The 16,665-nt window shown below is 38.9% G+C and overlaps 1 protein-coding gene across 7 annotated transcripts in view; it reads left to right on the forward strand.

The window, feature by feature from the left end:
• Positions 1-16,665, forward strand: part of LOC144023789 (receptor-type tyrosine-protein phosphatase gamma-like) — a 390,627-nt gene that overhangs the window by 370,347 nt on the left and 3,615 nt on the right. For all 7 annotated transcript variants that reach the window (XM_077529655.1, XM_077529649.1, XM_077529651.1 and 4 more), the window contains 10 exons: positions 613-747; positions 941-1,116; positions 1,431-1,566; positions 3,080-3,226; positions 6,544-6,637; positions 6,922-6,998; positions 9,575-9,703; positions 11,356-11,502; positions 11,722-11,864; positions 14,974-15,109. In XM_077529655.1, coding sequence (XP_077385781.1) covers positions 613-747; positions 941-1,116; positions 1,431-1,566; positions 3,080-3,226; positions 6,544-6,637; positions 6,922-6,998; positions 9,575-9,703; positions 11,356-11,502; positions 11,722-11,864; positions 14,974-15,109 — 1,320 coding nt within the window. The remainder of the gene's footprint in view (positions 1-612; positions 748-940; positions 1,117-1,430; positions 1,567-3,079; positions 3,227-6,543; positions 6,638-6,921; positions 6,999-9,574; positions 9,704-11,355; positions 11,503-11,721; positions 11,865-14,973; positions 15,110-16,665) is intronic.

The following is a 16,665-nucleotide window of genomic DNA, read 5'->3' on the forward strand; positions in this document are numbered from 1 at the left end:
TATTGTACGTCACATCTATGCAGCGTGCTAATATTTCCTGCCACCCAACTAACCACGCATGTGCCAAAATGTCAACAAAGGATCCTTCTATTGCATAATACTATACTGCAATAACTGTCCCACGTTAATGTTCTTGACATAGTTTAAAAAATGTGGAAATTCAGACAAATTGTTATAGAAGCGATTTTTTTTTCTGTTGATTGGCAGCTCTCCAAATGGTTGTTTGTTATTAAATGTTTTATTTTTCTCTTTTGTATTTATATTTATTTAACCAATCCAAAATATACTTTATCCAAATACTGATTATGAAAGATGATTTTCAGTAAGATACACAAACCCCAAAATATTTTTTAGCTGCAGTCCTACATTCAACTACCCCATCTTATTGGAATTTTTCTATTGTGTTATAAAAATCATGTCCCTATGATTAGGTTGATTGCTCTTCAAATTTGGATAGTTGCTACTCAAAAGGTATGATTACCAAAAGTCCTCCTCAATGAAAAAAAGTTATCTCAACCCTTGAAAATGTACAATAAGTTTGACACACTACATGAAGTGTTTTTAACAAACGTGACAAATGTAAATCATGTTTTTGTGTGATTGTTATTGCAGAGAAAATGTGACCAGTACTGGCCAACAGAGAATAGTGAACAATATGGCAACTTAGTTGTCACACTGAAAAGCACCAAAGTTTATGCCTGCTACACTGTTCGACATTTTACACTGCGTAACACAAAAGCGAAAAAGGTATGATTTTGTTTGTGGGTTTTGTTTGTTACCATCTTGATCAATGTGATGTCACTTGATTGTTCTTTTTAACATTACTCTCTGTAGTTTAAAATAATACAGTATGTGGGTAGTTCCAAGACGTGTCCGACATATTATGGAGAATGGATGCGTTTGTGAAAAGATTGCTCTTCTCTTCCATTCTGCCATCCAGGGTGGAAAGGGGCACCCGAAGACTCGGGCCCAGAGTGAGCGAAACGTGCTCCAGTATCATTATACACAATGGCCCGACATGGGTGTTCCGGAATATACCTTGCCTGTCCTCACATTTGTTCGCCGGTCCTCTGCTGCACAAACGGCGGATATGGGGCCGATGATTGTCCACTGCAGGTAACAGATGTACATTTTGTTGTTTACTGATGTCACTTTTCATCCATCCATCGTCATGGTTGGATCACATCAATTTTTCTGTGTATCCTCATACTAATAATTATCAAAAGGTTAGTTTCAGCTAAATACTGCACGCGATTTGTACAGCAATGTTTCAAGTGCATCACTTGGCAAGTTACCACTTGTACGTATCGGCAGTGTTTGTTTGACATACTGTTGTATTCATCATAATAACGTGTCAGTTTGCTGTCATCTGTTAATTCAACATGAAAATAAATTGTCTGCTTTCCCTCACATGTTGTATTGTTTTGCAGTGCAGGAGTGGGTCGCACAGGGACCTATATCGTCATTGACAGCATGTTGAAGCAGATCAAGGACAAGTGTACTGTTAACGTACTCGGCTTCCTCAAACACATACGTTCTCAGCGCAACTACTTAGTCCAGACTGAGGTGTGTATTTTTCTTTCTTTTAGACAAATGTTTTTTTATTATTATTATTTAGGCTAGGGTTGTTGTTGTTTTTTTTAAATCCAATACGTATTTCTACAAACATACCCCTGCCATGGGGCCCATGTGGGTTGGATACGGGCTGGTGAATAGGTCCCATCTGTGCAGCCCAGCTGGGTCCCAGTTAATTTTGGCCAGGGATTTCATGGTGGCCCCATGTGGGCAAGCCCAGCTGGGTCCCAGTTAATTTTGGCCAGGGGTTTCATGGTGGCCCCATGTGGGCAAGCCCAGATGGGCTCAAGGTAGGCCTGCCCAGCTGGGTCCCAGTTAATTTTGTAACAAGGAGGCCAAGGAGGCTTTAATAACAAGGAGGCCAGTAATTCAATCAATGATCTTTTAATTATTATTGTACGCCAAAGAACAACAAATGGTCAGTGTTCTCTCACTGTCAAACAGAATTATTCTTTTTCCGCCTCAAATGATTCTGAAGCCTGAAGTCCTTGTTGAGGTGGCAAAATGTTGCTTCATTTAATTGGCTTGAAGGGAGAAGGGTTTTCCCATATCTTTTCGGAATGCTGTGCAGTGCTTTCTTCTAGGTTTGAATATTACACTTGTCTGAAATGGCCCATTATTGGTCCAAATAATACACACTATTTTGGAATATAGATTGTTTTATGTGTGTGCATTTTTTTTGTCACAAATCTTGTTTAATTGTAAAGAAATATAGGTCAGGGAGTAAGCTCCATAGTCCATGCTGTTATTGTACAAAATATCAATTTTGAATATTTTGTAGTGGAGCCCAGCCAGAGCCCACTTATTGCCCATTCTTAGTTTAGTCCATATACTGCCTACCTATTGCCCAAGTGGGGCCCAACAACAAAGCCCACCCTAAGCCCATGCTCAGTCAAAGCCCAACTATTCCAAGTGGTGCCCATATGGGCCTCAATTGTCCATGTTTGCTGGGACATTCATACTGTCTATATGGAACACTTAAATCCAACAAGAGTCCCACTCTAGCTCTAAACTCTTTTACTGCCACACGTTATCAAAAAAAACTTTGATATGACAAAGGCTCTGATCGTTCACGAAAAGAGAATCAATGCTTCTATCTGCTGGCCATAGGGTGTTTTTGATTCCACAACCCATTGACTAGGCAGCGCTACGCTTAGATGTTGCACTGAGAAAAAAATAAATAAATAAAAAACTTAGTTGATGTCATTTAACGTTTATGGCGGCATACGTTGTGATTTTACTGATCGTTATTAAACGCTTTTGGCGGTCAAAAAGTTAATTTCAAATCACTTCTTTTTGCCATTTCTGTTAGATAGAAGGTATACAATATGTTCTTAATGATAATGCATGTTTCCGTATTTTTAACTAGCTTCTGTTCCACCACTGGCATACTTTTGGATAAATATTGTGTATTTTACCAACTTTTTATTGACAAATTGGAGATGATTAAGTTAATTGTTTGAAAATGCACTGTGATTTGTCATATGTTGCTTGCCTGTTCCAGGAACAATATGTATTTATCCATGATGCCTTGATGGAAGCCATCTTGGGCAAGGAGACCGAGGTTGCAGCCAACAGCCTTCATCACTACACAAATACCATCATGACACCAGGACACAGTGGTCGCACACGTGTGGAGAAACAGTTTAAGGTGAAGGGACAAATCATTTGTAAATACTCAAATAGCATATTAAGTTTTAAGTAGTTATTAATAGTTGATACTTGATGTTGTTTCTTACTAGCGGTATTCATTCACTAGAAATATTTAGACTTAGACTTGACTTTATTGATCCCTTTGGGAAATTTACATTTCCAGCAGCAATAAGAACAGATAATAAAATAAAACATAATTCAGTCAATCAATAAATAAGGTTATTACACCAGAGATTGAATTAATAATAATAATAATAATAATAATAATAATAATAATAATAAATACAATAAAAAATAAAAATTCAATCAGTCAATAAATAAGGTTATTACACCGGAGATTGAATTAAATACAGTACAGTACAGTAAAGTGTCATTACTGTAAAAGAGCCCGTATCACGGTATTTTAAGACCTTCCACAGTTAAGTAAAGGCATATATATATATAGGATTAGTTCTTACCTTTGGCACAATGACGATGTAATTTCTCGTGAAATAAGAGTTATGTTGGTGGATATAGTAAATATGGAAGAATATGTTGTAGTGCTTAAGAAAGGATCAGGCCAAGCGGCGAGCGAGCAACAACTCTTTAATGCCAATTTGGAACAGGTGCTGTCGACCGTAACCACGTCAAAACCACATGACGCTAACCTCGTGTAGCTTACAACAGTATCCTCTTTCCTTCACGGCCCCTTCAGATCATGACAAACCACAGAACCCGCGAACCACACGTGGAGCCTCACATCCTCGAACTAGAGTGAAGTGGCAATCTTTATACAGCATTGATGTACTATTCATCCATGCACATGGTGATGTGTGTCACCAGTACTTTATTTTAGCTAGTGTTAGTGTTCGTGCTAATATTATATCATTATTTACTTAGCTGTTTGATTTACTCTGCCACTCCATCAGGTTTCAATGTGGGAATTGTACGGGTTTCAAGGCGTAATCTCCCAGTCAATCCACTTTGGTCCTGGCCAGGTTAACCAGGCAGTCCTCTGAGAAATGACGAACACAGACAAACATCTGCTGGATGGTCTGTTGCCGTGGTGGCACGTTAAAGCCCCTCTTCCCAGATACGCTTGTCGGGCGTCTCGCCTGACTTACTGTTAAAAAAAAAAAAATGGAATGAGGAAAACTCCAGCCAAGGAGGCCAGCGCCAGGCAGTTCAGAGTACGCCATTGGTCGCGCATGTGCGAGCACTTGGAGGATGAATTTCAGAGCAGTAGAGCTCCAGCTTGGGAAGCCAGCGCCTTGGTCAATGTGGCCGCTCATAGCGCCACTTCCCCAGATACTCTTGTTGGGCATCCCGCAGGCTGCTTGGAGAAAGTCGGAGGGTGTTTAGTCTGCATAGGCATGTGTTAGGTCTGTAGGGGGTACAGTTCGGGGTTGGTAGACAAGTGAGGACCCAGTCGTTTTCTCGGGTTGGGAAGAGTTGGTAGTTGGAGAGCAGGAATGCTCAGAGATGGGTGAATGGAGGAAAACACTACTTTGGCGGTGTTTTTAATTAGTAATTAGCATTTTAATACGGCTAAAAAATCAAAAAAAGTGAATCTGGATTGATATGGGCCCTTTACGAATCCAAAATGTACATAATTTGCAGTAACCAAGCTACAAAAAGATACACAGAGTACACAGTGGAGCGCAGAAAGATCTGTTGAAAGTAGAGGGCTGACTAGACCTCCTATATAACATTTAACTAGGGCTGTCAAAATTAAAGTGTTAACTCTGGAGATTAATTGAAATTTATGGAGCCCCTAAAGTGACATGGGAGAAAAAAAACTATACAGTATATATTTTTTTCTTGTCCGGACGAGAAACTTTTCTTGTCCGGACGAGAAAGTTTCTCATCTGGATGAGAAAGAGAAAGTTTCTTGTCTTCCAGAAATTTGATTGTGGGTGAATTCTGGGGGGGCTTGTGTAGTGATTAGAACATAATTCACCCACGGAACGTTGGGACGAAGGGGGAGTTTGTTGGGATGAAAGGATGAAAGGATGAAAGGATAAAAGAACAAAATGTTGGTAGGTCTGTGAGCCTCGCGCAGAGTGAGTTGTTGTTGCTGTTAAACGATGAGAAGCTGATATCAATAAACCGCCGGTCTTTGGCTCCGGACTTCAACACTCTGCCTCCGACTCCCGTCACTGCTCGCTACAGAGGCAAATTCAAATAGCATATTATGTGTACGCCAGTTTGGTGTATCATGACGGAGCAAAATATCCTGCTCAAGTTACCTCCACAGGGCCTCACAAACCAATGCTGCTGGAGTGTTGTGCTCGTGAGCAGAACAAATCTGTAAACTAGAAGTCTCTAAAGCTGTAAGCAGGAAGTTTTAAGAATTGTGTCTTTGACAAGAATATGAAATTCCTGTAGAGCTGAGTCCGTTTTGATCATTTTGTTCAACTGTTATATTTCGCAGAAGAACAATTGTATTCAGGGACCAAAAATTTCTATTAAAAAATTCTTTGAATCTACCCCTTATTTGATGATTTTACATTAATCCCAATATTTTACTCAAACAAATATCCCTTACAAGCTTAGAAGAAAAATAGTAGTAAAAAATGTGATTACAGACTATTGTGTGATTCATGACAGACCCAGCACACAAATAGCAAAAACCTATGTATATTTTATGCCAATTGAAATGTATGGCGGGGGAGATCCACAAAGATCTTCGCCGATTTTGCATGGAATGCAAAATATGGTTTGATCCCGATGCAGCCATATTGGTGTAAAGTCTAGTTTGAACACTGCTTCTCCTTGAGCTATGTCTCCTTTATTGTAAAGTGCATTATGCATTTTAATAATACACACTTTGAATTGAACTACGTGCAAAAACAATACTTTTAAACACATTAAGAATTAATTGTTTGCTTAAAGGGATACTTGACTCATTTAGCCAATTTCAGCAGTGAGATTTTGTCTATAATTAATGTGATAACTCCATTCTTTTTCATGCACAATTAATGCCTTTAAAAACACCTTTTGCCGCTTGCTGAAGATGACAACACGCATACTCACGAAACAGGTAGCCTAATGACCAATCGTGGCTCAGTTTCAGTCGTCACATGATCAAACCCAGAAAACAAGTGAGCTGTGATTGGCCGTTACCTGTTTCCTGAGCACTTGTGATGTCATGTAAAAAAATTATTAAGTTATCAAATTAATTCTAGACAAAATTTTTAACTGCTGAACATGGCTAAATGAGTCAAGTATGCCTTTCAGTGCATGTTGAAATGATGAAGTGTTGTTTTGAATACAATGTTTTGCATTGTGTGAAATTCTAACAGGCCGATGCCTTCATCTTCCCATATGTTTTAGTTAATTACACATTGTAATGCCAGATTCATGGAGTGCTTCAGTTCTCAGAAGGAGTGCAACAAAGAGAAAAATCGAATTTCCTCTGTGGTTCCATGTAAGTATTGCATTTCCTTTCCTTCAGCAATATTCAAGTTATTGCCTAAAACAGGAATATGAATCCCAAAAAATGATCAGGAATCTGTTCCAGGAAGGTGTTTATAGCTTGTCTACAAACATTTGCATTCTCTGAGAATGCTACAGGGAATACTATTTAACGATTGATCCTGTTGACAACAACAGGCTATTCGGAATTGGTACATTGCATAATATTTAAAAAAAAAAAAAAAAGTAACAGTAGCACCAATGTTTTCTGACTTAATGTCCTTTCTGTATTAACAGCGGAACAAGCAAGGGTGAGCTTAGCACCTTTGCCTGGCGTCAAGGGGAGCGATTACATTAACGCCTCTTATATCATGGTCGGTACTTCTTGTTCTGTCCCATGTCTCCATTCACACAATACACCAATGTAGATCTATTCTCTCAACTTAATTGCACACTTGCAGTTTGCATATTAATCATAAATATACAGTCATATGAAAATGTTTGGGCACCCGTGATCATTTTCAAGATTTTCCTTTCTAAATCATTAGTTGTTCGGATCAGCAATTTCAGTTAAATATATCATATAGCAGACAAACACAGTGATATTTGAGAAGTGAAATGAAGTTTATAGGATTTTCGGAAAGTGTGCAATAATTAAACAAAAGTAGGCAGGTGCATAAATTTGGGCACCCTTGTTGTTTTATTGATTTGAATACTTTTAGGACTAATTATTGGAACGCAAAATGTGTTTGGTAAGCTCATTGACCCTTGACCTACATACACAGTTGAAGCCAATCATGAGAAAGGTTATTTAAGGTGGGCCAGTTACAAGTTGTTCTCCTCTTTGCATCTTCTCTGAAGAGTGGCAACGTGGGAGCCTCAAAACAACTGTCAAATGACCTGAAAACAAAGATTGTTCAACATCATGGTTTAGGGGAAAGATACAAAAAGCTAGCTCAGAGATTTCAGCTGTCAGTTTCCACTGTGAGAAACATAGTGAGGAAATGGAAGACCACAGGCACAGTTCTAGTTAAGGTCCAGAGTGGCAGGCCAAGAAAAATCTCAGATAAACAGAGGCGAAGGATGGTGAGAACAGTCAAACTCAACCCACAGACCAGCTCCAAAGACCTACAACATGATCTTGCTGCAGATGGTGTCACTGTGCATCATTCAACTATTCAGCACACTTTGCACTGTATGAGAGAGTAATGTGGCATAAGCCTTTTCTGCGCTCATGCCATAAACAGTCGCTTGAGGTATGCTAAAGCACATTTGGACAAGCCAGCTTCATTTTGGGATAAGGTGCTGTGGACTGATGAAACTAAAATGAAGTTATTTGGACATAACAAGGGGCGGTATGCATGGCGGATGAGGAACGCAGCATTCCAAGAAAAACACTTGCTACCCACAGTAAAATTTGGTGGTGGTTCCATCATGCTTTAGGGCTGTGTGGCCAGTGCAGGTACTGGCAATCTTGTTAAAGTTGAAGGTCGCATGGACTCCAGTCAGTATCAGCAGATACTTACGAACAATGTTCAAAAATCAGTGACAAAGTTGAAGTTCCGCCGGGACTGGATACTTCAACAAGATAACGACCCTAAAAACTGCTCAAATTCTACTAAGGCATTCATGCAGAGTAACAAGTACAAACACTCTGGAATGGCCATCTCAGTCCCCAGACCTGAATATTATTGAAAATCTGTGGTGTGATTTCAAGCGGGCTGTCCATGCTCGGAAACCATCAAACCTGACTGAACTGGAGATATTTTGTAAAGAAGAATGGTCAAAAATACCTTCAACCAGAATCCAGACCCTCATTGGAAGCATTTAGAGCAGAGGTATCCAAACTACGGCCCGGGGGCCATTTGCGACCCGCCGTCCATTTTTTTTTGTGGCCTGCGACATATGCTAAAAATGGCATCTGACTCAGTTCAAATAAAATAAAAACAAACATGTTTGGAGGTGGTTAAAGTAAGAAGGGAGGGTGTCGAAAAACACAGGTGCTATTAAAGGTTATTTTAGTTTACTAAAACTAACAAAATAACTAAAACTAAAATTCAAAAAAACAATTTCGTTAACGAAATAAAATAAAAACGAAAATGCTTTTTAAAAAAAGAAAACTAACTGAAATTACATTTTATGTTTAATACTAAAACTAACTAAAACTAAGTATTTATTAAAGAACTAAACTAATGAAAACTAACAGAACCACCCTGTAAACTCATAAAAACGAACTAAAATAAAAAATTCCAAAACTATAATAACCCTACTGCCATATTACAAATAAATTGCTTTATATACTGTCCCATTTTTCTAAACATGCATAAGCACAAATAAATTATTTGTACAATTTTTAGAACTAAACACATTTTCTCTTCATAACATTATGTGGCCCTTGCGTCCTTCTGAGTTTCTGTATGTGGGCCTCAAATGAAAAAGTTTGGACACCCCTGGTTTAGAGGCTGTTATTTCTGCAAAAGGATGATCTACTAAATATTGATGTCATTTTTCTGTTGGGGCGCCCAAATTTATGTACCTGCCTACTTTTGTTTAAGTAATTATTGCACACTTTCCGAAAATCCTATAAACTTCATTTCACTTCTCAAATATCACTGTTTGTCCGCTATATGATATATTTAACTGAAATTGCTGATCCGAACAACCAATGATTTATAAAGGAAAATCTTGAAAATGATCAGGGGTGCCCAAACCTTTTCATACGACTGTATATCACTGCACTGATACATTTTATAGGTAAGAAAATGATATTCTGATGTATGAAAATGAGTGATCGGAGCTATGGAATGCTCAAATACGCTGTGCAAAATTTCTATGAAACCTGTCGTCAGATATCATAGTCAAGTATGCATGTTTGCTGTGTGCATGTATTATGTATGCGCGATTGTGCGTTAGTTTCCCTCAGAAATATTTGTTTTTCCCCCTCCCACAGAGTTACTACCGTAGTAATGAATTCATCATTACCCAGCATCCCCTGCCCCACACCACAAAAGATTTCTGGAGAATGATCTGGGACCATAATGCACAAATCATTGTCATGCTGCCTGCCAACCACGGACTGGTATGATGCGTTACAGACACACATGAACTCGTGTTTTGTTACGCAAACTGAGGATTGTGTTCAGCTGGTTTACTTTAAGCCGATTTATGATCAACACAAAACTCACTGCTATGTGTTCTTGGCTGTACTGGATGCAAGGATAAACAATCATACAGGACTCATTTGTGGATTAAAATTGTACTTTCATGCTTCAGTTCACAAGAGTATAAAATAAAAATAAAATGAGGTAAAATTGTAACAAAAAAATAAGTAAGGATCATCAGAATAAGGGCATTAGTCAGTATGATTGTGATGTCTTTGGACAGCTGGTATAAACCTCCTGTAGTCCATGTCTTGAAATACAGTACTTGAAAATTCAATATTTGAACCTAGTTATTATTGTAATACAGTCCATTCATAGGGTTTATTTTTTTACTCTGTTTTAATCCATTATCATTTATAATAACAGTAGTAAAGTCAACTGTTCTTCCTTTTATTTAGAACTTGTTCATTATTAGCATTACCCGTATTTGTTGGTTGACAGAGAGAAAGGAGGAAATGCCCTATAAAGGACTACTGTAAATCAAATCTAGTAACATTCAGAAAAAAAAACATGTTATAGAGGCAAAACCTAAAAGAATAAAATAAAATACAGCTGCAGAAGTAGCCAGCTTGTTCTCACTCGACTCCCTATTGCAGAAAATGCTCTTCACTAGTCTGTGACCATTTCACCTTTACAACCAGCAGAGGGCAATACAGCTCCAGCAGTTTTGCATTCATCAATACATCCATTTTCCTTCCAGATTGCCCTCAATTTGGTGGTGAATTGTGTAGGGGCCATGTAAACCCTGGCCGTGTTGCCAACCGTTCCGTTCGCAGGCATGGCAGCTCCTATCAAGGATCTCTGCACCAAAATAGTAAAGTCAAAATGATATCAATCCTATTTGAGCAAAAGAAGTAAATTCTTATCCAGCAACAACAACAATAATAATAATAATAATAATAATAATAATGATAATAATAATAATAATCATCATCATCATCATTATCATAATTGTTTGTAAAATTACAAAATTCACAATGGACCTTCACTCTTTCACATTTTTGTGTGATTGGCCCTTTTAAGGCAAGGCAAGTTTAGTAGTAGTTTTAAGAGTCAATAATATTCCATAATATTACATGAAAACCAAAAAAATGTTTACATGATCAGCAGTCATTTTTAATTACTTTGTGACAGACACTTTGCTTGACTTTTAAATGCATGTTTACTGTCATTGGAGATAGTTCCCAAAATGATAGAAATGTGCACAACAGATTTGAAATGAAAAAGCTCCTATGCCATCTTTCTAGCATTCTGTAAATGTTCGACCAGTCCATGAGTTAAGAAGATGCTGAATAGTTTGCTTCGTTGCTTGTGCTTCTCGGAATATCATTAGAGTGTGAATGAGACATTAATTTTCCTCCATATGTATAAAATGAAATCCTAAAACACTTTTTACCTTTTTAAATGAGAACGGTGCAATAGAAATATAACCTGGTTACTGTATTTGAACCCTAAAAATCGACGTCATGATATACAATATTTTTCAGTGGAATTGGGTTGGGATATATTATAGAAGTAAGTAAATGTATAGAGTACAAAAATAAATCAACATTGTGATTTTCTCCTTCAGGCAGAGGATGAGTTTGTGTATTGGCCCAGTCGGGAGGAGGCCATGAACTGTGAATCCTTCACTGTCACCCTCATCAGCCAAGACACACTCTGCTTGTCCAATGAGGAACAAATCAGCATCCATGACTTCATGCTGGAAGCTACACAGGTTGCTTGTGTGTATGTGTGTGTCTGTGCGTGTATTTGCTCGTGTGTGCTCACGTTCATGTGCTGGTGTTCATGAATTGAGAACGACTATTTTATTTTGCCTCATAGACTTAACAGCAGGGCGACAAATTGAGTGGATTATTCAAAAGAAGTGTGAGCACAACACAAGGTTCCTTAACCCATTTCCTTCTCTCTTGCTGTTTCGTTCTCTGTCTATTAGGATGATTACGTATTAGAGGTGCGACACTTGCAGTGCCCCAGGTGGCCAAATCCTGACATGCCCATCAGCAGCACTTTTGAGCTTATCGACATCATCAAGGAGGAGGCAGCCATACGTGACGGGCCAACCATCATCCATGATGAGTCAGTATGATACCTCTCCTCTTCATTCCGTCATTTCATCAACAGTCAAATGCTAGAAAGATCTTTAAAATATGTGGACAGTATATACTGGAAGAAGTTTACTGAATTTAGTTTCAGAATTTAAGTTTCAGTTTTACATTTTATTGTCTGTGCTTATGTGTCTGTTGTTTGCCATTTGTTTTAGACTGAGGAATGTTTCTATTAAAATGTCTGCATTTAAAAAGAAACCCAGAACACCATATTGTTACCGTAACCAACTGAATTGGGGAGGTGGTCAAAAAAGTACTGAGGTTCAACTCTCAACCCACTACATTCAGTCAATATCAACATTGTTGACTCGATTAACACAAAATAGTGTATTGAAAATAATAATAAAAAAATAGACATCCTCTTGAAAAAGTAAATAAAAATAAAGAAATATGAAACAACAGAAATTGGCCTCATCACAGATACACTTCTGCTTACTCTTTTAATAAAGCAAAGCTACAAACTTCCCATTGGAAGTGCTTCCCTCACACTACTACTACGTGAACATCATTACACAGTAAATACATGCTCCTCAAAGAACAAGATTTGACAACATGGCGGTAGGTTTCCATATATAGTAATGTCATGGAACACAGCATTGCTCACAAACAAAATACTTTATTCTACTACACACAGTTAAGTTCCAGCTAAATCATGCTTTCAGCACTGTTATTGTCACCGGAGTTGCTACGGAAAGAGAACTACATACTGGCCGACACACAACAGTTTAACCAGCTCATTAACCCTGCTTTAACTCACTTCACAGTACAGTATTAGTTTATGATTACAAACATTCATGTTAATCATGTTAACTACTGAGTAGCTTTCAAGGCTAAACATTACATTATCCCTGAACCCAGAACTGTTGCCCCCAGTGGATCCACAGCTATAGAGCAGCACCACCTATTGACACAACTGTGAACCTGCATGTGTTTTAAAACACTGCAATAATCCCATGACAAAACATCGAAAAAACTAAAAAAATATATATAAATGGAGAGTGAGTTTTCTCTTTATTTCTATAATTCTGTATTATTTCCAACCTACTACACAACACGTGACCCTTCATTTTCTTCCTATAGATGGCTGAGCAAAGTGCCCTATTAGACATGATGAAATTGTCAACAGCATCGGTGTTCTTGAACAACACTCTACTCATTATAATTTATTACAATAATGAAGTGCATGTTGCACCTTTCGTTGGCGAAGTGACTAATTGAATGCTTTGTCCAGTTTCTACAGCGCAGTCAGCTTGGAGCCTCCTCACAGCTGTCAGTTCAAGCTCACCCTAATTGACTGCGTGCTCATTATTTAGCCAGCCATGAGCTGTTAGCTGTTGCTCTCTGCAACTCTCCTGACAGTGCCGTTAATAGAGGAGGAGACCTCTCCCATGGTGAAGGCTACCCGCTGTTCTTCAGGCATCTCTGCTGCCATCCTCATGCGCTTTCACTCACTTAGATCTTTAACAGCTGAGAAAACTGATCTGTGAGTGCCGTTAAGAAATGAGTTGCCCTTCTTTGCATTGTTTCCCCACTTTGATGTTAAAGATCATCAAACAAAGACCAAGATAATCCCAAGTAAACATAAAATACAGTTTTTAAATGGTAATTTTTATTTATGTAAAAAAAAAATTTGAAACCTTCCTGTGAAAAAGTGATTGCCCCCTAAATGGAATAACAAGCCAGATGAGACAGGAGGTGTTGCTGTCGCGTAAGAATTTTCCGGTCTGGATGACAGATTTACATCCAAAGGCAAGAGATTTGGCTTCTTACTGAATAGTAACTAATGGGTGTGACGAGTGACGGCGTCTCAACGTAGTTATGTCACATCCACTAGTGATGGGATTTTCGGCTCTTTTCGATGAGCCGGTTCATTTGGATCCTGGATCCTCTTTTTGGCTCTCAAACGGCTCTTTTAACTTTAGCTTTTATTTCAAATATTTAAGACAAATTTACCATACATTTTGATAAATGAGTTGGTGAACTAAATATTGCACTCTACTGACTGCAAATAGCAACAATTATCAAGCAAAGAAAATGATTTTTTTTCTCATTTTATTGAACAAATTCATAGGCTCCATACAATAAACAAGAAACAAAATTAAAACTTCAACCAACAACAATCAAATAACAAAAATAGTGAGTAGTAATTTAACTGCAACAGCAGCAGCCAACAAAACAAACATTAGCTACTCACCCGGTCCAAGATAAAAGACCTTGCTTTATTTTAAATTTGCATTAAAAATAAATAAATAAATAAACATATCAACTTGGACGGGCTGATCCGGCTCCTTCTCTCATCTGACTTTAACCAATTAAAACGTCTCCAAATGTTACTGCGTTTTCGGCTCATCTTGTACAAACCGCGTTTGTGTGTCGTCCTTTCCTCTCCTGTTTTCTCCTCCTCCTGTCTCTCTCTGTCTGCGGCTGCGCAGATGAGGCGGAGCTTGTGCTCCACGTGTAGTGAACCTCTCTGAGCACGGCAGCTGAGACACTGCCAAACCTTGCTTCAGACACGTGAAAAGAGAGAGCGACATAGGTAGAGAGCGAGAGAGAGAGAGAGAGAGAGGGAAAATGACGGAGCCGGCTCTCGAGGGAGGGTGCCGGTTCTCATCGTTCACTTCAAAGAGTTCTCTTCGTACTGGCTCGTTCGCGACCGACACATCACTAACATCCGCCCCAACATGGCGGCGAGTATTAAAATTAACAAGTCAAATTATTTTGGCAAATACAATGATAGACACAAAAATGGGAACACCAGATATTATCAAACGTGACAATATATGCTCAGGTAACCCCATCAAAATGTTCCTGCAGAGGTACGCTTTAAGGTTATGACACAAAAGTTTGAGAAGAGGACAAATACTTTTTCATGGCACTCTAAATACATTTGCCCCTACTATATGCACGTTTCATTTTTCTAAGTAAAAAAAAAAAATGTTCTCATACCTTTTCCTCTGCAAAATGTTGAATATCCTTTAAAAGTTTCATGCCCTTCATGTTCTTTCCCTTAACGCCTCAAAGCATATGGAAATACTACGGAGCCTAAAGCTTACCTCTAATATTGTGTATGTGGTTGTCAGGTTTGGAGCAGTTTCGGCTGGTTTGCTGTGTGCCCTCACCACACTCTCTCAGCAACTGGAAAGTGAGGGGCTTGTCGATGTCTATCAAGTGGCCAAGATGATCAATCTCATGAGGCCAGGAGTCTTTACAGACCTGGTGAGTTTGGCCTCCTAGTTCAGGTGACCCCTACAATCAAATGTACCCATCCATTGCCAGAACCACATTTAGGCAAAGGCCAAATGGTCTCTCAGCAACCTTATGGAAGTTTGGCAGTGAGAATAAAGTGATATTTTAAGCATCGTGTACACCTTGCTGGATAGTTCAGTTGGTACTGTACACACTTTGTTCCATTTCCCACTGGCAAATTTTGTTGTAATAAGAATCAAAATAACCAATCTAGGATCAACCATTTTCCAGCAGCTTCCCATTTGTACACCACCCACAGTGTAGGTAGTGATAAGGTGACTCTATTGTAGACACTAGTGTTGTTCCGATAACCGATACTGGTATCGGCAGTGGTGCCGATACTGCATTAAAACAGTGGTATCGGTATCGGTGACTACTCACAAGTAACATGCCGATACCATTAATTCAAACGCTAATATAGAATTTTGGATGCAGCATCTTGTGTCTTGCTGGTGCACGACATTCACTGGTATGTGACATGTTCACTGCATGCCGATCTAAGATATCCTAAACCAATGGCAGGACAGCTTTTTCATGTTGAGGAAAAAAATCCCTTCAGTATCGGTATGGTATCGGTATCGGTATCGGCCGATACTGCAAAGCTGGATATCGGTATCGGGACCCAAAAAATGGTATCGGAACAACACTAGTAGACACTGCATTAGTCATCAGAGAACACTTCCATCTGTATAGGAACTTAAAACAAGTAACGCAAAACTTTGCATTTGCATTTGTAGTAATTTGGACACACAATTGTATCTCTATGCAAGGAGATAAAAAGACAAAAAAAAACAAAAAAACAGGATGTGTTGTAAAAGGTACACAAAATAAAAGCCGATGGTGTGATCTCTTGCTATTTACATTGTATAGCTAACACTGTTATTGCCATCTTGCCTACATGGTCAAGTCATCCATCCATCCATTTTCTTGACCGCTTCTTCCTCACAAGGGTCGCGGGGGGTGCTGGCGCCGATCTCAGCTGGTTCTGGGCAGTAGGCGGGGTACAACGTAGACTGGTTGCCAGCCAATCACAGGGCACACACAGAGAACAACTATCCACACTCACAAGCACACCTAGGGACAATTCGGAGCGCCCAATTAACCTGCCATACATGTCTTTGGAATGTGGGAGGAGACCGGAGGACCCGGAGAAGACCCACGCGGGCACGGGGAGAACATGCAAACTCCGGAGCCTGGACTCGAACCGGAGTCCTCAGAACTGGGAGGTGGACGTGCTAACCACTCACACACCGTGCCGCCCTGGTCAAGTCATATTGAACTCAACTTTATTTATACAACACTTTAGAAACAACCACAGCTGCATACAGAGTGCTATACATGAAGTAAAAGTCAGACATAAAAAAACAAAAACAATAAATTAATAGAAACAAACACAAAGACAACTAAATCTATAAATTAATTACAAAGACACTGAAATAATGCAGATGTTCATGCCTAGTCAAAAAAAACAAATAACGAACAGGTGCTTTAAGCCGAGTTTAATAAAATGGACAAGGGGCTTGCCT

Source organism: Festucalex cinctus, chromosome 8 (genome assembly GCF_051991245.1).
Source record: "Festucalex cinctus isolate MCC-2025b chromosome 8, RoL_Fcin_1.0, whole genome shotgun sequence".
NCBI lineage: Eukaryota > Metazoa > Chordata > Actinopteri > Syngnathiformes > Syngnathidae > Festucalex > Festucalex cinctus.